At 39.7% G+C, this 23,769-nt stretch overlaps 1 protein-coding gene across 1 annotated transcript in view; it reads left to right on the forward strand.

Annotated features, from left to right (window-relative positions):
* Positions 1-698: 698 nt before the first annotated feature.
* The window catches only part of LOC129777721 (chitin synthase chs-2-like), a 91,756-nt gene continuing 68,685 nt past the window's right edge, over positions 699-23,769 (forward strand). The window contains exon 1 of the mRNA XM_055784164.1: positions 699-1,070. Coding sequence (XP_055640139.1) covers positions 991-1,070 — 80 coding nt within the window. The 5' untranslated portion in view covers positions 699-990. The remainder of the gene's footprint in view (positions 1,071-23,769) is intronic.

Consider the following 23,769-nt stretch of genomic DNA (forward strand, 5'->3'; position numbering starts at 1 on the left):
CGCCTGGTGACACCCGTGCCTTCACTCGGTTTCGGTTTATGTTGTGTTTTGCGGTTCAAAGGATATTTTTTGACACATGGGACCCATTGCCCGGCATTCTTTAGCTCCGGCGTGGCAAAAAAAGGACAATTTTACCGTGTTGTTTTTGGGGGGTTTGAATGGATAAAAATGCTGACCCCAAAAATGCATTTTTATAATTGAGCAGCAGATGCGAACCATATATATTTCGCTGAGCTGACAATGCGTGATTTGAGACATGGGTCCACATTGGATAATTGAGCATCAGACTCATGACAATCAACACGTATACGTAAATCGAGACCACTGATTGCTGGAAAGTCGCTAGTCGCTTCATTCGTCATACTACGATCCAAAGCACAATGAAGAACGTAGATTTGTAGAGGCAACACTCGAAAACCCCCACTGTTTGTGTAAACTCTCCACTCGAATCGCCCCAATGGTTAGAGGTTAGATAGCACATCAAATGCGTTCTATCAGACCATTAACAAGAAAATTACATTTACTGATAAGACCAAATTGCAACCTGTGGGGTGGGCAAGGAGGGAATGTAGGTCGGTTAATTCTCGACATGTGTTCCTCGATGAGTTCGATTCCAATGAGGTGTTCTGCTATCAGTAAAACAACACACAAACGAAGGTGGAGCTGTTCTCCTATTTCATTCCGGGGAACGATTTGCGGAACTAATTGAACTCAAGCACATCAACTTGTTCCGTTAGTCTTCGCCGTGTATTTTCTCGAAACGGTTCGAGCGTTGTGGAACATTTGAAATTCTCTCGGAGCAATATTTGCATTTCCCTCTGTGCTGAAGGATGATCAAAGAGAAGCGATTGAAGTGCAGTGATTTCTGATTTACTGAAAAGATATGAAACGATGAGTTACTGGGAAAAGTGAGAGCAACATAATTCTTAGGTGAAGGTATTCCTCTGAAAATTCAACTGTTCGACTCGAGTGGAGTTTCCATCGGGCAGGATGAAACCCAACGCCAACAACATGCACTACTTCTCGGAGTCATCGGACGAGGATGACGAGCAAACGTTACTGATCAAAAAGTACGTATTCCGGATGTATATGAACGATGACACGATTCGGTGACGCAGTACGCGCCTTTAAATCAGAGTTACCTCTTCGGAACGAGGAACGAGGCAACAGATGAAACGAAACGGCGACCGGCGACGACGAAAGGACTCGGATGTAAATTGACTCAATTGAATATTCAATCAGGAAAAAATGCTCCGGCTATATATTATAGATTCCGAGAAATTCGTTTCCCTTCACTTGTTCTTATTATCCGCCTGTCTCCGAGGCGGGTTCTGTAATCTTTCCCTGCGCCCAGAAGCATCACGCTTTGCCGGGCCGCGACGTTTACTCCTACACGCGTCGGGAGGATCGAATATTTATTCAGATTTATGAAGATCCAATCACGTGTTTGAAGCAAACTCGCTTTCAATTATCTTCATCCTTCTCCATCGATTTATGTTTGCCCAATAATAACGGGCTTTTTTTTATTTTCCGATGAGCGACAGAATAACAGCCATAATGTAACAGTCGATAATTTTATTCTCGAAGGTTATTGACTTACAATAAGTGTATTGAACAGAGAGAGAGAACTTTGAATTGAATTAAAATGCAGATAAATGATGTTAATTGCCAGAAATGTGGCTTTATTCGAAAGATAATCCTTTGGTATACTATTTGGATATGATTCCCGGTATATGGAACCAATGAAGCGCACAAAAAAGAAACTTCTTCCAGCATACAACGGTGTTTCAGCAACGGGATGAGTATTTTCTTCATTTTAAATGCAGTGCTTCAGCATATTCGTTAATAGGCTTAACCAAATTTTCTGAACCATGTATTTTGTTAAATGCATCATTTACAGTCGTTGTTCAGACATCAGTCCCTTCATTTAAAAACCATTTTTATTTATAAAACCACTTTCTTTACTGTTAACTCTTCAAGAAAAAGTTCTCTTGTCTACTACGAATGGGCATTTACCATAACGTTATTTACACAGTAGGGGAATTAAATAAGGAATTGATAACGGAAGATAACCAAGAAGTTTTCGATGACGGAGGAGAAGAATTGTGATTTATTTGACAGCGAAACGAGTGACGAGAGTATTTTGAATACACGAAGAGGACAAGAAAGAATGAGTTTTGATCAGTGGCGTAGTGTGACATTTTGTTTTCGTTTTCTAATGAAAATCAAATTTACAATTTCCTTCTACTAAAATTTCCTATTAATTCTACCAAAACTCGTCAGTATAATATAAATTTATTTTCCGACACAATTCTCGCTCGAGATTCTTGATCCTCTTGCAAATAACATGTTTCTCATTTACATGGAACACATTATTGATAAAGGGAAGTAAATTTTCATTCACCATTTTTATTTCCAAAGCGCGTTATTCTACCTGAGAATCTATGAAATCCAATTGGACTAAGGCGTGGTGCACAAATTACGTATTCATTGCGCCTAAAAAGTTTAAAGCCTCTTTAATCCAACATCATCATCATCATCATAACGAAAAGAGGCGAATGAACTGAAAAGTTTAAAACCTCTATAATTCATCACGTTCGTTCGTTCATAACCAAAAGAGGTGAATGAACTGAAAAGTTTAAAACCTCGTTCGTTCGTTCGTTGCATAACCAAAGGCGCAATAAAGAGAATTTACAAGGCAGCGACAAACAGTGTTTTGGGATTAACGGGCAGTGGTAACTATATTGCCACCAATTTTGACGCACGATTACGTCTTTCGGGAACATATTGGGGTACAAATTGAAAATCGAAAATCGAGCACATCGTGAAAATTGTCCAATTTCTAACGCTCATTGCTCAGCAATTGTATGATGGATTGATGAGATTTTTGCGTCAATCGATTTCGGCACTCCATAACAATTTTATATTTATATTGAATAGAATAATATTTGTAATGAAACTAACTATCGTACAGTTGAAAAATCTCAACCCCTATCCTAACGGAAATACTCACTTATGATTGGTTGAAATTGACGACACATGCGGCGGGTCCCTAACAGAGACATCAAAACCAAGCTGCCTGGGGGAAATCGACATTGCAAATACATGAAAGTAGGGGGAGCTTTTTTCCCACCGAAATGTGTTCTTTAACAGAGATTTTAAATCAAGGTGCCTGGGGAAATCGACAAACATATGCATGTCGTGGGCATTTTAATATTGCAAGTAAGGTGAGTGATAAGATAAATTCTAGCAAATAAAATTTTAATTTGGAACTTGAATGTTGGTTGCTTCGTGAAATTTCATATTTCAATTTCAAACGTTCATTGTGAAAAATTTTGCACAATTGTGAGTACAAAATTATTGTGTTGTGTTGAAAATGACTTGATATATGAAACGATCTATTTCAATTTTGATAAATAAAAACCAAGGTTTGTTCCCGCTCAAGAACTGGTCGTTACGTTTATGCTTGTTGTGTTCATTTTCACCCAAGGAAAGTTAATACGACAGAAAAATTAGAAAAGTGAAGAAATACTAGAAAAAGTGATTTCCCATATGCTCTACATATAGTATTAGGTGTTGTTGTCCAATTAAAATTCGCATTGGGTCGAATGAACACTCAGAAAGTAAAAAATATAAAAAATACCTTTTCCATTTCAAATACGTTTTCTCTATATTAAAGAAAAATTGATAATTGTGTTCGGTATTGGTAATTATCATATATTACATTGGTGAGTTTTTTTTTATTTATTTCATCCATACATAACACATGAGCCATCTCTTCTAGAATCACAGAGGGCAGTTTTCATCATATCTCGTTCCACTTCGGTATCTTTATCTGATACGCACCATCCAACGACTGTTTACCATCCTTCTGTCATCATCACTGGGTAAATACTGGTGGAGTTGACAAACAATATCCAAAAACCAAACAAAACGGCCCTTTTCAGGGCCACCAAATCATTATCATCATCATCATCAAGTATCAATCAAGTTTTACGATGTAATTCTTCAAACATATCCAAAATTAACAGATAGCCTAACGGAATCCTACGTCAACTATGCGGTCGTGTCTCGGACACAACCCTCCTGTAACTTTTTTCAACTGTTTCAATAGTTATTTTTTGACGTAGTACTACGTCTTACATTAAGGGTGCCAAATCAGAAAACACGTCACGTTTTTATGAAATAAAGTTAACGTTAACAACTATTTTTGCTGCGAACGGATTTAAACGATTTGCATACCAATCGAATCGGAAATTTTCTAAGATTCGTTTGATATGCTATACATTACAATCCCATAGTCTGTATATGGTTTAAATTGATGAAAATTGAAATCATTCTCATTTCCCCATACATTTGTCCTGTTTATTTGTGTGCTTTCCTGAACAGAGCTGTCAATATCGGCCAACGTATGCAGCCGCAAGAATAGAAACGACGAAGGGGGATAGCAAAAAGAGAATATTTGGGAAGTAAAATCCACCTTTGCATAGTAAGTAAGCTGTCGCTAGCGTATATATATTGCATCTCCTCTGAGGAAAATTCTCAGAATCTTTCTGTGCCCGAAATAACAAAAGTCGTCTTTTCTGCTAGTTTTGTGTTTTATGTGAACGCTAGCGAATATTTCACATGAAGTGTGTTTCGATGTTTCATTTTTATCGCTGGAACTGTGTGCATCTGTTAGACGCGTGTTTGATGCTTGTTGAATGGCGATGCATGGAAGATGCCTCTCGTTAAATACTCAGCGCAGTGCGTGTATTGATATAAAGAAACAAAATGCGACATATGACCAATTAGTATATTGTTTTCACAAAGGCAAGAAAGAATCGTTGCTCCTCGATATGATTCTACAAAACCACGCAACAAATTTCAAAAAGAAAAGATTGCGTAGTTCTACATCCTAAGCGGTCGTGTCTCGGATACAACCCCTCGATTTTTTTTTTATCAATGATAAATATGTGTTACTCCTCATGTAAGGATTATGTTCTCTCAAATGGAGTCGATTCTTTCCCACGGCTTTATAAAGGGTTAACATCAAAAACACAGTTTGACGCTGTTTCATGAACTCATTTTATTGCGCTTTTGGTTTAGCAAGAATCAAACTATATTTCTAGTACATCGATCGAAAAACAAAAATTTATGTGGATTCACAAAGAAAAATGTAAATATTGCGGTTGTCCGCTAACTGGGCGAAACAGGGAGCCCAGTTAACGAGTTATGTCGTCTAACTGGGCTGACTTTTCAAACGTCAAAAAACACCGAGGGGAACGTCAATGATGCACTCAAAAAATATTAATTGAAAAATATGGAAGCGCAAAATATTACTGAACACTGAAAGAAATAATTAGTAAATATAACGAGCTTTTTAAAAAATTCAACTAATCTAGTCATTTTCTACCGTGCTTATTATTGATTCAGCCTACAAGGAGAAATTGTTAAACATATATGCCAAGCAGCACCATGATTCGAAAGCCGAATATCGGCTACATTTATCCGGTGAAAATGCACGTGTTACAATTATATCAAAAACTCTTATCTCCGTATTGCCTTATGGCAACAATTGACATATTCAATGCGCTTTTCTCACCACAGTCTTCAGATATGACACATTCAAGTTTACGTATTCTATCGAGTAAAATAGACTAACCTCTGGGGAGGATGTCCATTGAATCTGACATTCATACCCCAGCAAACATTAAATAGCATAACTTGGCATATTAGAATTCGCATACAAAGTGAGATCGAATCAAAATCATATACAATGTCGTTCGAAGGATACATTGTGTACATTTAAAATTGTATACAATGCGAAAACTACTATTTTATCTATCAGATCAAGCCTTAATTCGGTATAACAAACATCGGTTTTATGATATACACTATCGTAAAATCGATCTATACGAAATCCTTTATGCATATCAGTCCGATGTAGTTTGTAATTCGCATGAACATATTGATTAAATCAGTGCAGTACTGCGTAAAAATTGTATTACCCCAGCAAACATTAAATCGTATAAATTTTGCATATTCTAGGTCGCATATAAATTCGTATCAAATACCAATCGTATAAAATATCAATCAAAGGATGCATCATGTATATCCGATATCGTATGAAATGCCAAAACACGATTTCCTATATGATTGATGGACTCGTATTTCGGCATAACGATCATCCTAGTATCGCGATATGCAGTATGATATACGCACATTCTATTCAGTTTATATAGCATTGTCGAGTCAAATCGCATATCAGTGTAAATATTATGCTCGTTATATACGACTTTGTATGCGTATAAAATATGGCATATACGTATATCACCATCCTGCAGGCTTACGAGACTGTGCTCCGCCTTGCGTTCCACCATTCGGTGAGCGCATCGCATGCAGCCTTTATGCGTGCTATCGTACCTCTCTCACGCAGGCTACTTGGTACCGTATCATGCGCGTTATCGCATGCCTCTCTTACGCAGGCTGCAAGACTGTGCTCCACCTTGCTTCCAACATCCGTGACCACATTGAATGCACCCATCATGCTCTCGTTCGTACGGAACCACCAAAGCACAGATGAGTAAAAACTTTTACAACGTCCTGATACATCATTTATATCCCGCAAATATTCTCATACATACAAATGACGATTCGTGAGGTTATAATCACAGTTGATGCAAATATTTATCGCCATTTGTTTTTTTTTCTATGTATGTAATAAATCGTACATTTGAATGACAATATTTATTTATTTGTATATGTATTTGTGTATGTTGTTGTCTTGCAAGTATGTATATACCAGTTAGGTGCATCATATACCACCCAAAATATTGGATAAATGATAATGTATGTACGCTGGTTATACGGTTTAATGTTTGCTGGGTTCTTCAATTAGTCTTCAGCTGGTCCACTTTATCTATTGCACAAATATTGTGCCAGCGAAATATTTCCAATTCTTGTGCAAATCAAACATTCTAGGCGGCACTGGCAACAAAATACCAGCGCAGATATGCATTACCAACTCGGCAATCATTCAACACCAAAATACTTCGAGCGTGAAAGTGAACCCATCTGCAAATTGGGACAGCATAAACAAGTGCCCAAGTTCGAAAAGTCTCGGACCATCGCCACACAGTTAATTGGCACCAAGTTCCGATTTTATGCTTCTCAAATTAATCGATTACATTCTGTATGTTGAAATTTTATTTGATGGTGACAGATGAACAAAACATAACCTTTTTTGTCATTATTGCAAGAACTGAACATACGAGAACAATACAAAAGCAACCCGATATTGATAAATTGGACGTTGGTCCGAAAGCTGAATCGATGTTAAGCCGATATTCTGCTATAAATGTTGACATTTGTGTTTAACATTTACTCACGTAAAATGTACGTATAGTTAGTACAGTATAAAAAGATTATCGAGTTGGTACTTGTCAGAATAAAATTTGTTATATAAATATGTACTATTCATTTCTCTCAGTGTATTGATGACTCTAGATATGTGATGCATTGGAGTACCCCTCACCAATGTTGTTGTTTATGTTATATTTGGCGTTCAACTGATTTTTAACTGGGCTATAGCCCAGTTAGCGAGCGCCCAGATTAAAAGCAGCCCAGTTAACCCTCCTGTACTCGCGTGCAAAATCATAACACGTATACTCGCACACGGTGTCACAGACCGAAAATTGAACTTCTCTGTAATGTTGCCATTGTGTATTTTTCAGGCTTTATTGGCATTTATTTGAATAAGAGGGTATGATTGAATGAAAAAACTCCAAAACATATGTTTTCTTCGTCTTTATTATGTTTTAATTCAGCCTCCTCAAAATAGAGTAATTTTTGATACTCCAACACAAATAACGAAATTTGAATTTTTCACTGTTATTAATTAAAAGTAAGCAACTGAATATAATTCATGGAAGTATAAAGAGCTATAAAATAACATAAAAACGTATTGATCGATTGTGGTTTCATTGGAGTAAGAATCAGAACATAGCATAACTGCATGCTCGAAACAAAAATATTTTTTACATTTCATGCAGTTGTTGCGTGTTTTTCGGGTTTTTTTTTATCGTAGAGAAGAATGTGTAACGACCTTCTAGATAATTACCAGATGTTTTCTCTGTTGTTCTCTGTTTTATTGGTAAACTAAGAATTAATTAATGCCTTTTTTAGATGGGGCATAAAAAGATGATATAAAAAGATTCTTTCTTTTTCTTTTTCTTGTTTTCTTGTTTCCTTGTAAAAAAACATCCCCGAAACTGTAACTGTTAAAAATTATCATAAGCTACCGATTAGTTTATAGTTTACTGTCTACAATTCTTCCACAAGTGAAATTCTTTCACAGGTATGTATATGTATGACCATTATACTTAGCGATTTTTTTTTGTCTTTATTTAAGAGACTTTCGGCCGTAGGCTGGTTCGTCTCTGCACTTAGCGAATGACTATACAAAAGTCATACATTTATATTTTGCTTTTGAACGTATGAATCTAATGACGAATAATTTTTATATGTATAGATCCGTTCAATCCAGTTACAAAAGGGACTGAAATCAAATAAGAAAAGTCCGGCAATGATCATATGCATTATATATAATAAATATTCTACGCCACTAACATTAATTTATACATTTCATTCAACAATATTCTAGAACATGAAAAAAGGTACTTGTCCAAAAAAGTTACTCCTATACTCACGTCGGTGTGTCAGACCAAAAGTGTTAAAAAAGTGACACACGTCCCATTTGCACCAACACATGCGATACGCCAAACGATGACGAACGACGAATAACGAAGCTAGAGAGAATCACAAAATCATAGTGTTGATATTTTCTGAGAAATGAACGAATTATTGATTTCTCGGTCTGACAGACCAATGCGCGAGTATAGGAGTGTTAAAGAACGCCCAGTTAGTGAACAAGTGCTGTACTTAAAAACTGAGATTGCGGTATACGGCTTATGTACTTGCTGAAAGCAAAATTAATCACCGTTAGATCCTTATAGACGACGGAACTGGGGGAGCACAAATTGAACCAATCAAAATATGGGATCTAGCACAGCAGAAAATCAACCGAACGCATATTGCATTACACAGTTCCATATTCGTATTGAATGAGCAGGTGGGAGCAGAACACAGATTGCATGTGCTCGACCAATCAGAACGCGGGATTTTCGTTTTGATAATGCTTGACATTTTTCGTTTTGATAATGCTTGACATTTTTCAATTGTTCGATAGTTTTTTTTTATCCTATTTATTTATTTAAGGCTCATTAGCATTTTAGCTGTAACAGAGCCGAATTTTAATCGTGTACATGTCACATATTTATCATATCTATAATTAGCACATTACACAGTTGCCATTTTTTTGGCGTTAGAGTATTCCCTTCTATACCATTGCAAATGGTACACATTTACACAGTAGCCATTTAGGCGTAAGAGTTTTCTATCTGTTCTTCCAATATCCAGTTAAGACTGGACAGCGGAGACAGTCGTTGATCCATTGTTGAGTTATTTATAGAACAGCAGCCCGATGTTTCTTGCAGAGCAGAGCAGTTGTATGGATGAATCGATCTTATTTCGACCGTGGATCGATCTCCATCGCTGATGATTGTTGCGTGGACGTAGCTATTCTGTAACAACACAAAGATGAGGTCAATGAGGGCCCTGAGTTTTGAACTCACGATCGATCGCTTACTAAGCGAACGCGCAACCAATGTGGCTACGGAGACCCCCTTTGTTCGATAGTTAGTTTCATAAAATATATAATTTGCTTCATTGTAATGAATTTTTATGGAGTGCTAAAATCGATTGATGTTAAAACCTCGTAAATCAATCAGCAAATGACAAAGTAATAAGCTTTCGAAATTGGACAATTTTCGCGATCCGGAAAAATAATTATGAATGAATTTAATCAACACTTAACGCGTGTTAGACGCATAGAGGTACCGCGGCGAACTCACGAAAATGCAAATAATATTTTTGACGTAGAACTACGTCTTTCAGGAAGGGTGCCAGATCAGAAAACAGATCACGTTTTTGTGCAATAAAGTTAACGTTAATAACTATTTTCCCAGCGAATAAATTCTGATACTTTGAAAACCAATGGAATCGGAAATTTTCTAAGATTCGTTTGATATGCAATACAGTACAATTCACTAATGTCTAAACAGATTAAATTAATAAAAATTGTAATGGGTTGTATCTAGGACACGACCGCAGTTTTCGACGTAGAACTACGGAATTATAATATTCAATCCTCTTGTTTATCACTTCGGATATTATTTTAGAATGCATGGACATTTTTGTAATATCTATTCATTTTTTTATTACTTCAGTAGACTCCAAACAGTCGAGTAGAGTCGAAAGCTATCAGCACTTCTCGTTTATTTGGTTCTACTCGCATCAGACTTTCTCCTTCCCATTCAGATATCGATCACAAACTATGAACCCTTTTGCTCCTATATTCCGCTTGAAATGTGATCGAGCCCCACAACATGCAATAGCTATCGACTTTACTCGAATCTTTCGAGTCAATTGAAGTAATAAAATATTAAATAGTTAAAAAGATATTACAAAATTTTTTATGCATTCTAATATAATATCCGAAATGATTAACAAGGGGATTGGATAATATAATTCCGTAGTTCTACGTCGAAAACTGCGGTCGTGTCCTAGATACAACCCATAACATTTTTTTAAATTACGGAAATTTTCAATTCCGTAATCAAGAGTGAAGAAAATAATTTACATGCAATTCTCTATGAAAAACTATGTACAACTTTTCATTTTATCGAAGACTAATCAATATCGAGTTATAATATCTTTTATGATGATAACCATGTTTGTGAATCTCTCTGCGATTCCGAAACCATATTCGTAATTTCCACCAGCAGTAAAAAAATTTAATAGTTGCAAGTTGCTCAATTTTCTTATAAATAATAAATGAAGAAACGGTTAATTGAAATTGAATATTTTATTCTTAAAATAGCTATGAAATACAATAATAACCTTCTTCCTATCTACATATATCTACATTAGCCTAAAATAGTATACATTTATATGTCATAATAATTCTTCTCAAACTAATTTGTCCTACACATAAATTTGCACTTTATAAGTTAAACAGTTAAATTTTACGACCATCCATCGTCGTCACTTCTTGCGTTAGAGATACCTTGTAGTCTTCATAACAGAGCGGGTGGTAAGTGCTTCCGTCCACTCGAATAGCGTTCCTGAAGTGCCACTCTTCAGCCTCATCATCGAAGAACTGCTCGAACTCATCGAAGCACATCTTACACTGCTTATCGTCATCTTTCAAACCAGTTGGACAACTTGGTGGCGGGGGAGTGGCTTCAGTGCGTTTTCTCAGCCCTTCAAAGAAGTTGGTCGGCTCAGTCTGTAACCGATCCTTTCCGTTGTCTTCACTATCATCACATTTGAGCCAATCGGAGGCTTTGCAGTACCATTGGCGTGACCTTTGTGTCGAGTCACGTTCGCTACGATTCTGCCGAAAATGCCAATCCAAATGGTCACAGTATTCCTTTGTTTTGTTTGCTGGGAACCGAATACCACAATTGCTACACTGTGAACCACTGTATAGTTGCGAAACTAACGACTGCTGGCGTCTTTTTAGGGATGCCGAGTTTTTCAGATCGACCGGTTCGATTCCCATGGGGTCTTTCTTGATCGTTTTGATGGGTTCTTCGACAATCTCGGTGGCCGCTATCAAACCCACTGCAACAATTTTCTTGTAAAGCTCGTTAACATCGAGAGTCAATGGTACGGATGGGGTATTCGATGCGAAGGTAGTTGGTTTACCGTTGATGTAACATCTATCGCCAACAGAACTGTGAGAAGCCTTAAACGCCGAATATTGTCGTTGAAGAGGTTTGGCTGCGATCGGCGGCGAAATGATTGGCGTCACCGGAAATAAATTACGTGGTAGAGTTCGTTGATCATGATGAAATTTCGTTCGGATCATATCTCGAATGTTCACCTTCCCAGGAATCACAGATTCAGGAATGGCGGAAAATCGAATTGAGAAAGCTTTGCCTCTGAGTTTGAACACCCTCGAAGGTCCATTGAATTCTGCGGGGTATGGCTGGTTATTTATAATCACAGTAAGGAGGTAATCAGCAAACTGGATATTGTGATATTCTCCAAAAACTTCAAACGTCTGTACCTGAGCATCCAGGAACACAGGGATGAAATTCCGTTCATTAATGATCATGTTTATTTTGCCAACGACTAAATCTTTTCGACAACTCCCAACTTTGATTTGTGGCTTAGGGCCACTAATTCTGAAAACCCTAATCAACCCCTGCAGAACGATGTTCGATGGTGGATCCCCGAAGCTGCATCCATACCATTTGTTGTCGATGTACAATTCCCGGGTGGGAGCACCGAGCTTCATTTGGTACACCTTACCGTCGATTGTGAACGATTTGTAGCACTGGTTGGTTAGTTCGAACGATTCTCGATCGTCAACGAGGACCCTTCGGGAACCCTCCTGAAAGCCAATTTCCATTGGCTGGTCCCAACTCATGAATACGACGCACACGTCACCGTAAAATCGGATATCTCGTTGTATTCCATCGATTGGTACTGTCGCCAAGAACCGGTTGGTGTTTATTGAAGGGGGTGGACACCTGTAGTTATTGGTGATTGCTCCGACAGATATTGGGTCAGGGTTAGTAACAGGCTGGGGTATATCCCGTCGCGGTATCTTCTTCGGCATCGACAGTCCAGGTTCCGATGTACTTCCAGGATTGTTTGCAAGCTCATCGAAACGTCTTTTGGCATTTCTGCTGGAGTCAGCTACGCTCCTAGGCGGTAATTTTTTCGTATTATGAATTTCATTTTTTGATGAAGATGATGAAGAATGAGTATCCTTTTTATTAGGATTGGATTGTGCCACGATTGGCCAGGCCGAATCAATCGCGATGATCTTAGTGTCCAAAGCGCACAGTTTTGATTGTGAGAAGACTGTGCTCCAAGTATTACGCAGGTGAAACAGCTTCCCGCGAATGTCTGGTTCATTTGATGCCTTAAACACTTCATAGAACATATCCACTATGACTTCACCGAACAGCGATATGTACTGCTTGCCAATGTTCTTAACGATGGAATCGACAAGATACAGGACCGGGAGCTTGACACGTATTTGAACTTTGCTCAGATGTTCCTCGATGGCCCGGACGATGGCTGATGCGTTGCTCAAATTTTCTTCGGCGAGATACGTCAGCTTGGTGATCAGAGATTTACTGTTGCCTTTTAAATCTGCTAGATTAGATAGATACTTAATCTTAACGTCCTCGTTCTGTTTATTCACGGTATGTGGATCACTAGCGGTCACTTGAATTTTACGGTTTTTCGTTTGTGGTTCCATTGCTTCCGACTAAAAACTACTATCTAGCTAGATTTTGTTCGGATGGTCGAATTGAATTTCACGAATAAAACACTTTTTATGAACTATAACACCGGCGTATTTGTGAATATTATAATAACTTTGGCACGTTTTACTGATACTGTGTTATTGTTACTCTTTCGTTAATTGAATGTTTATTCAGTCTTCTCGTACTACCATATATACCCCATCAGCGGGTACAAGATTCAACAGGTATACAAATGAGGCAGACGGTTCACAGGTAGTGAAATGTCTGGTCTGCGTGAAATTGCTATGGGTAACAAGTTTTTTTGAGCCAACACTTCATAATACCCGAAGTAGTAGATAATTGTATAATTTCAACAAAAAACACCTTCACTGTCAAATTCTGAAATCGAAATTAATGCAAGTCAGTCTTCAGATTCACTGGACGAACCATGAAAATCAACTCAGAGCATCGCACCATGATTAAATATTTTTAAAATGAATTTTGAATGGATTTGTCATCCGCTGTGTAAGGAAACTGCAGTTCTCGTATTATAGTGGACTATGATCACCTAAGAATGCATTGGTTCAAAATACTACATTAAGAGGATATTAATGTTTCAAAATAGAATAATCAAACAATTAGGATATTATAAGGCGATGGGGAAATACCTCCAGCATTGAGGCCAGAATACGGGAACATGGAGAATAAAGGACACTGATTTTTTTTTCGATTTTCCTAATCGCTACCCATGTTGTTAAATGGCAGATGGCACTACGTCCGTCTCATGGAACATGCACATATGCGCAAGTAATCTCAATTCGTCTGAAGCAGGGGTTCTCAAACTATTTTGAGCAAACGACCCCTTTTCCAGACTGAAGTCATACCTCGGACCCCTATAGCCCAATTTCTTTGAGAATCCTTGGTTTGGTTTTTTTTTTTCTAACTGAATAATTATCAATTTAAAAACATTGCAGTTAGTTAAATGAGTAAATTTGACATCATTTTCTCATGAAGGTAATCTGACGTAGTGGTAACAACCGTACCTCTCACGCAAAAGGTCGCTAATTTAATTTTCACTCCCGACATTATTGCAACAAATGGAAATAATGTGACGAACCAGCCAAAAGTGTTGAGAATCACTATAATACAGAAAAAAAAGACATATTCGCATCATATTCAACAAAATACACATACAATTTAGTAAATATCAAGTGTAATTAATAATTATTAATACAAATTACTCACAAACTATAAAAACATTCAAACCGCAAACCAACCTATCCGCAGCTACAAAATATCAAAATACGGTTCAATAGTTAGTTACAGCCTGAAACCTCCGCGTTCGTTGATTTTCAAATGGTTCCTTCGGTTTCGGGTTGTTTGTAACCACACTGAAGCCTTTTTCGACAAAGTATGATGATGAAAAAACGAGAAGACATATTTCAGCAATGTCCCACAACACAGGATATTGTGTTTCAATTTTGTGTTGTAACCAGAACTTACACAAATCTTGGTTGTACTCCTCATCTGTGCTGATGATAATCAACTTTTCTTGCATTATCACCTTGATACATTCCTTGGCTGTGTAATGCGTCCAAGTGAGTATACGATATGATATAACATGATCTTGAAGCTTTTGTTTTATTTTTGACAAATGCGGAAACTCTGAATATTATTTTCTGTTTAAATTTTGTTTTTAAAGTTTTGTCAGAAAGGCCGATGTTCTTGATATTGTTTCAATCAAGTTTAAGTCGTCACCCTGCAGCTGAAATACAAATCCAAAAAAGCTAAAAATCCTGCTGAGCAAGAGCTTCTTGGTGGTAAGTGAACTTAAGCGTGTAGAAGTAACCGAGTATAGATTTCGTCGTTTTACTCAAATAGCTGGGCAAATTCTAAAAGAATTGCTCCGAAGTTTATTGATAGTACTTAGTGTTGTACGGTACAGATTACAGACTTCCGTCAAAAAGTACAGATTGGTATAGATTTTTCCGCGTGTAAAATTTCTCACGAAAATTATCTGAATTTCGAATTATCTAGAAACGCAATACGCAATCTAAAAAATGTATAAGCACCATCAAACACACGAGTGATTCGAGGCTAGCAAATGGTAATGTACATTGTCGTAAGTAAATCTAGATATAAAGTATGCAAGGAAATATAATAGTTTCCTGAAATAATTTTTAAAGAAATTGTCACGCCATGCACATAGATAACCAAGCATTTTGCAAATTCTATTTCAATAACTTTATAGGAATTCACTTTATTTAGCTATGTAAACACATTTTAATCTATTGAATTGAATCAGTGTACGTGAAGGACCGTTGCTATGTTAATAAGCCACAAAATTTGGAGGATCTTAAAGTAGAAATAACTCGCATTTTCAACAGTATCGAAGTCGTAATGTTAGAGTTGTGCATGAAGAATTTTGTTCACCGTTTAAAACGCGTTATCGAGAAAAGGGGTGGTCATATCGAAAATATCCTAAAATAAGCTTTATTTTCGGTTTTTAAGCATAAAAATCGGTTCACTTTTGTAGAAGTTATTAAATTTTTTTGTGTGAGCGTTTAATCTGAAAGACCTTTTACTATTCATCTGTATTCTGGAATCCGATCGAGTCAGAATTTCCCGAATAGATCGGAATTTAGCATTCTGTAATCAGTTCGCTTCAAGTCCAATTGAGTTGTGCAAATGTGGCTACTTTGCCATGCAATTCGACAACAATTAGCTCCATGTTCTATTTCTTTGAAGCAAAAATGACAACGGGTGGAATAAACGCACTTTTAAAACTAGAATTATAAATGAAAAATAGCTCTACCTTATCAAATATGTGTTTTATGTAAATAAAGTAACACTTTTTCTGAAGTGAGCAAAAATTTTGTTTGCAAGTGAGTGAAAATTTTACCTGATGATCATTTCATATTTTTTTTTTTTGGCAGACTTATCTCACTTCTTAACTAGGCGAACCTAGCCAGAATTTTCACCTGCCCCCGGGCTTCTGAATGCCAAAGGGGGACTAGGCTCTGCGCAATGCACGTATCTGCATACTCGTGCTGTTTTAGTCCTGACCGAGGAATTGTCGGACAATCGCGCAGGTGCTAAGGATGACCGACTTTTGGATGCCGGCCAATTCCTTCTCCATATTCAACACCTTTAGCGCTTCCAGAAGTGTCTTCGGGACAATTCCAGTTCCAGAGAGAACGACTGGAACAATTCTTGGGGCCTCCCTTAGCCCCCACAGTTCCTTGAGCTCCACGGCCAATGGTCGGTACTTGCAGATTTTGCGACCGTGGGTCTCCTCCAGATTCTGTTTCAGTGGAATAGCGACATCGATGATGGTGACTTTGCGGTCGCTCTTGTCGTAAACCATTATATCTGGGCGGTTGTGGTGGATCGAAATGTCGGTCAGAACAGTGCGATCCCAGTACAGCTTGAAACGGTCATTTTCCAGGACAGGTGCAGGCAGGTACCGGTAGTTTGGTACGTTGTCTTCCAGTAGAGCACATTGGAGCGCCAGTTGTCGATGAACAATACGGGCCACGTTGTTGTGGCGCTCGGTGTAGGCTGCGTTGGCCAAAACGGGACAGTCTCCCATAATGTGCTCTATGTTTTCACCTGGTTGATGGCACATCTGGCAAATGTCATCAACGTCTTGATGCCAGACGTACCGCCTGCAGTTTCTCGTCGGCATTATCCTGTCCTGGATGGCTATCATGTCGGCTTCTACTACTGAAGAGAGTTCACCACGCGTTAGCCACAGATTAGATGCGGCCTTGTCGACGTGTGGCCGGTCCAGTTGATGGGGGTGGGCACCATGCACTGCCTTCTGCTTCCAAGCTGCAATCTTCTCCTCCACTGTCTGCAGATTGCAGTTGAGTTGGTACTCCGCTTGCGCCAAGTGCAGAGCGCTGTATCCTCTGTCGGCGGCGCAGACAGCCCGGTATAGCGCGTTTTGGTTGGCGCGTTCTGCGAAGTACTCGCGCAGTTGTCGTACCTGGGCAACACACAGTGCAGAAATGTCGACGATTCCAAGTCCCCCTTCTTTGCGTGGTAGTGAAACTCTCTCCAGTGCCGATTGAGGATGGTGCATTCCGGCCTCTTTGAATGCTTTCCTCATCCTCCTCTCAAGGTCCTCTAGGTCAGTTTTGCTCCATTTGCCTACACCAAAACTGAAGGTCAGCAGGGGAACCGCGAATGTGTTGATCGCGCGTACCTTGTTCCCCGCGTTGAGGAAAGTCCTCAGGACACAGTTCACTCGACTCAAGAACTTGTCTCGCAGCTCCGTCTTGATGTCGGAGTGGCGAATCCCGGTGAGCTGTCGGAATCCAAGATATTTATAGGATTCGCCACGAACCATGTCTCTTATGAACTCGCCGTCATAGACCTCGTAACCTCCGGATTCGGTAAGCTGCCCTTTCAGCAGATGGACACAGCGGCACTTGTCGAGGCCGAACTCCATCCAGATGTCCCTGCTTATGTCTTCGACAACCCGGATAGCTACACCTAGACGCTGACGTGAATCAGCGTAGACCTTGAGATCATCCATGTAGAAGGTATGGGTCACTTCTTCGTGGGCGCCGTCGCCATACCTTATTTTATAGCCATGACCGTTTCTATTGAGCGTCCTACTGAGGGGGTTCAGTGCCAGACAAAACCAAAGCGGGCTGAAAGAGTCGCCTTGGAATATCCCCCTCTTTATCTGCAGCGTTCTAGACTGCAACACATTTTCCCCATCACTAAGGTGCAGAGACGTGCTCCACTGCCTCATCGCATGCTGCAGGAACCTAACGACGACGGGATCAATTTTGTAGAGCTCCAATACCCGGACGAGAAACGAGTGAGGTATGGAGTCATAAGCCTTCCTGTAATCGATATAGGCCATGCTTAGGTTCCGCTGGTTATAAACCGCCTGGCCGACTATGGCTGCGTCGATGATGGCCTGGTCTTTGCAGCCATGCGTATTTTTTCTGCATCCTTTCTGCTCTTCTGCGATGATATGGTGTTGTTCGCAGTGGGCAGAAACTTTGGCGGTTATGATGCTGCTTAATATCTTGTACAGACTCGATAGGCACGTTATCGGCCTGTACTTTGATGGGTTCAATGTGTTGCTGTCTTTCGGGAGGAGGAATGTGACGCCACGGGTGGCGAATTCAGGGAGGTTGTGTGGGTCACGTAGCACCTTGTTGAAGCACTCAGCTATCTTTTGATGTGCGACGGTCAGCTTCTTGTGCCAGAAGTTCTGAACACCATCGGGGCCCGGTGCTGCCCAGTTCCTCAGGTACCGCGAGGCTTCGCGGACATCGTTCTCTTCGACGATGATAGCTGGCATCTCTCCAATTTCACCACAACTCTCCTCCTCTCGTCTTAACCACATTTGCCCGTCGCGATGTTGTATTGGGGTCTCCCAAATACCAGCCCAGAAGTTCGTCACATCGCTAATATCTGGCAAACCTTCGCGGTAGTCGGGCTTCTCGTCGCTAATGTGGTCGTAGAACGCTTTTTCGTTATCTCTGAACATCCGATTTTGTTCCTGGCGCTTTGCAGAGTCAGAGTAACGTTTCAGCCGTTTAGTTAGGACGCTCAATTGCTGTACCAGTGTGTCGAGTTTTTCCGTCAGCTGGTGAGCTCCCAGCTGGCGAAGTTCAGTAGGCCGCACGATCACATCAACTTGGCGACATAATTTCACCGATCTGCTGCCTCTTTTGTACGCCATCAGTCTTCCAATTGCGGCGCGCTTGTTTAGGATCCGTTGCTCCAATCTCCTTCGCCATGGAGGCTCACGCCTTTCACGGAGATGTTGGAGCAGTCCGCCTCTTGGCCTAATATGGTATCCTAAACTTTTGGCGGTCGCCACAGCAGCACAGTAAACTTTCAGTTGCAGCTCCTCCATGTTCTCAGCATCAACCAAGTGCAGCGGAAGAACGTGCTCGTTCATGAGCTTTACTGCACTTGTCAGCCTGCGCGAATGCTGCAACTTCGGGATCCTGAGGCGCGACAATGGGTATGTGTCGCGGAACTGTGAGATCGCCTCGTCGTAGTGGAAGACCAGATCGCGTAGTAGTTGTTGATCTGGCTGTGGGTCTTCCGGCTCAGGGGGTTGTAGTACTGTGGCCTCCACTGGTGCTGATTCGCGTGCCCCACTCGCGAATGAATTGCTCAGCCGTACTGAACTTCGTCTCGACACATCGCTTGCTCTGTTGTTCCTGGAGCTTATTTCTCTCTGCACCTGCTGCTTGATCTCGTCGATTTGCGTTTGGGAGAGCATGTTGTTGCGTACTATCGCTCTACGCCTCGCGTTCATCGCGTTCTGATCAAGCCTCCCGACGAACTCTGGATACGCTTCCTCGAACATTGTTAGTATTCGAGGGCGACCGCTCATGTCCGTCTCCAAAGCAGTGCAGATGTAATAGGCGCGGATCACGAATTCATTCATTTCGTGTGTCCACATGATCCGGCGCCTAGTGGTACCCACAAGTGTGGACGACTGTCGTCTGGCAGTCGCAACACGTCTCGTAGGCGCAGCGTTTCTTGGGTGATGTCGATGGCTGCTGTTTCCGTGTGGCGATAGCTCTTCGGGTTGAACCCGGCTGGTGGCCCGCTCTTGCACATCGCCCTCCAGCCGCTGGCCGCTCGCTCTTACGCCCGTTCCAGGACCAACTCCAGTTCGGGGACCCTCCTCGGGTGATCGCATTCTAATTACTCTTCGTGATCGTAGCTCCATTTTATTGGGTGTATCTCCTTTACCCGGGAGACAGCGGGTTGGCAAGGCCTCCATGACCCGGGAGGCCTTCCCCGGGAGAGATATAGCGCTCTGACTCGCTCGCACCCCCTCACTTAGCCACTTTCGACACCCGTTCTCGGAGCCAAGACCAGGTGTGTGTTTCCAGTTCACGCCCGATCTAAAAATGTCGTCATATGATCTTCGTGGAGGCGTGAGATAGGAACATTTGAGACCAACAGGCAGGCTCCTACCCTATGTTGATCCCCATTTGAGAACCCAAAAAATATTTTTTTTTTTTTATTTATTTTTAAAGAGACTTTGCCTAATGTGGCATTCGCCTCTGCATTTCATATTATGGATACAGTTTTGGTGGAAATGCAAGGATATATATAGAAGAAAAGTTTAAGTTAGGGTTATGAGTTTTTTTGCATATTCACACGATATCGTGTAATAATTTTCATTCAAATTTCAGAAGAATATAATTGCAAATCGGATTCCGGAATATTTGTGGCTGTTCGATAATGTTACCACAACCATGATTCTTGGCACATACGGTAATCTGAATCTTTTATCGCCTTGTACCAACGACACGATCACAAGCGTAGGCAGAAATACAATACATCAACGAAGGAATGTTAAATACATTAATAAATACATTTGCTAGTCCGTGAATAAAGGAAGCAATTTGGATGTGTTAATATTTTATCAAACATGTCAATTACGTTAATGAATTACATTGAATCAAGCAACCCATTTTCGTGCGAATTGTTTCATTCGTTTTTTTTATAGATCACATTTGATTGATTTTATAGAACGTCAAAACGTTCAAACACACTTACAATATATTAGATATGTTTATTTATATTCACTAGAAATATTTTATTTGGCAGAACAACGTTTGCCGGGTCAACTAGTAAATCAATAAATAATTATCGCACTGCAAATCGGTAGGCAGTTTTAAAAATAAAAAAAAATTATGAGGTTTTGTCCAAGACGCGACCGCATTGTTGATGAAGAACTACGTTGTAATTCAATTCAAGTTGCTTGTTTATAGCTTTGGATATTATTTACGATAAATGATCGATGATTCATTGTTAACCGCGAAGAAAAATACACTAGCTGATCGTATGTCGCAGTTTGTTTCATGTCAATGCATTGAAAATTTACCTCGAACGCTATTCCGGGTGACCTTTTCGCAACTGATATACACTGGGCTACAGTCGATTATATACTTGTTGCACCAGCACCATTATTCCACATCTAATAACTACATCAATCTATCTTTGGCACCGCATGGAAACAATAAACGTGGGCAATATTTGTGAACATTATGCTACATGTTATTCTGTTTTTTGCATCATGTTATGCTTCTGGTAATATCATTTGCCTCGAAAAAAAGTTGAATTACTTGCTCATGCTCGAGATAAGCGCAGCTGTCATCCTTAGTGGAGAAAGTTTTTCTACTGGCAAGCGAAACCAAATCACATACTAAATTTTAGAACGATATTTACTTTCTTGGTGACTAAAATAACGAAATAAACTCTTTCTGTTAATCATTATGATCAAGATTAGCGCAAATGCAATCCTAGTTGTAGGCAGTTTTACAACTTGCACGCGGCTCAATGGTCTAGCTTGGTATTCCCCAAATAATTATGTGGCGCACAACCTTAACGCCTGCTTCGTCATAGCGTCAATTGCCTTGATGCAATGTGAAAGTCACCAATAAAGCCCTTATGATGACGGGAAACAAGCGATGTTAACTGCTTGGAGTTTGCCTCAGCAGAGATACAGTACTCATACCCTAGCGCAAATATTTTCCTTCCGCTATCTCTCCTACTTGTTAATATTAATCATCACGGCTGGATAATTTGCACCACCAAACAATCGTCCATCATAGTATCAAAAAAAAGTAGACAATTGTTACGTCGCGATAAGGCCAATGCACACGGGAGGAGATACACATGGATACAAATACAATTTCAGCGTAGCGAAGATGTACTATTTTTATGTACGGGTTATGAAGCACGCACGTACGCACACTAATCTCCATATATCGATGGCTTGAAGCGACTAAATATACACACAATTATCGGTTGTGTCCCATTTACCCGAATGTAACACATACCCGAATATAACAAATACTCGAATGCAACATATACCTGAATGTACATTTACCAGAATACGACAAATACCCGAAGAAATTTACCCGAAGGCAAAATTTACCCTAATGAAGAAGGAAAAATTCTGGATCAGAGATCATTCAGAAATGAGCATGAGTTATGGAATATTCCGAAAATTCAGCAGGTAACTTCACCGTAGGAAAATTAAATGAAAATGTGAAAATGCGAAAATGTGAAAAAGAATAGATAAGAAAAATGGTACTTACGTATTCGCCACCGCAGCGTTGTTTTGATCATGAATTATTATTTCGTGATGAAATTTATTCTGGGTGTTTGGATTTCCGGTCTATAATTTTCGCAGCAGTTTTGTTTGTAACAGCTCAAAACTGTAAATAGTTTTATTTTAAATAAATCGATTCAGTACAAATAGAATGTCACTTATATTTTTTGGTATAGTAACTCGAAAATCAAACAAATTTCTAGCTCAACTAATTCAAATCGTTTAGCTCCTAAAATAGTAAATTTCAGTAAATATTTTCCAAAAAACTAATAAATTCACCTTTCCACTAATTCTAATTTAAATTTTATTTCTTTTTCAATTTCCTATTATAGTTTCTACTCCCTATAACTTTAGTCCTTTTGATTCAACTGTAGTTTAACTTCCTTTCGCTTTAAGATCTCAACCAACTATAGTTTCCTGCTCAATGCACTGTATAGACCCTTTTCTTCTATAATTCAAATACTTTTTATCTCCTCCTTCATTCGATTATTCTTCAGTTTTTCATCTGTCTCTATCTATGTGCTATAAACAGTTTCCTATTGCTTCACGCGCAGCATCTTGGACCATTCTAACTCCGACAACTCCGATAAGGGGATTCGGTGCATGGCGGGCTAACATTCCCCGACCCGTAATGCCCCATTTATTCGGCTTTACCACAGTTTAGCACGTCCAATACCGCAAGCTTTGAAACTGGCCTTCGCATCATACCTTTCATTGTTTGGACATCTGCTTGACGTATCCTTCCATCACGACCTGCAAGTGTTTTTACAACTTTTCCTCGTACCCAGCTATTTCGTTTACTTTCATCCACTATCATTACGAGATCATTTAATTCCAACGGTTTAGTGTCTGCTAACCATTTAGTACGACGGGTTATTGTTGGTAAGTACTCCTTGATCCATCTGCTCCAGAATTGATCCAACAGGTGTTGTATTATCTTCCAGTTAGCCATCAAGTTTGTTTTCATGTCAGACGTTTCTTGCATTGGTTGAACAACACCTTTGGAGCTCAGCATTAGGAAGTGGTTTGGCGTGATCGATTCCTGATCTTCGTTGTCCAGAGGGACATATGTGAGCGGACGGCAATTTATAATGGACTCCGCCTCGGCAATGAACGTCAGAAACGACTCATCATCCAACGTCTTGCGGAAGCAGAGCGTACTCAACGATGTTTTGACTGATCGGACGAGCCGTTCCCATGAGCCTCCCATGTGCGGAGCCGAAGGAGGGTTGAAGTGCCATTTGGTGTTGGCGTTTGTAAAAGTCGCGGCCAGTTCTACGTTAA

This window comes from Toxorhynchites rutilus, chromosome 3 (genome assembly GCF_029784135.1).
Source record: "Toxorhynchites rutilus septentrionalis strain SRP chromosome 3, ASM2978413v1, whole genome shotgun sequence".
NCBI lineage: Eukaryota > Metazoa > Arthropoda > Insecta > Diptera > Culicidae > Toxorhynchites > Toxorhynchites rutilus.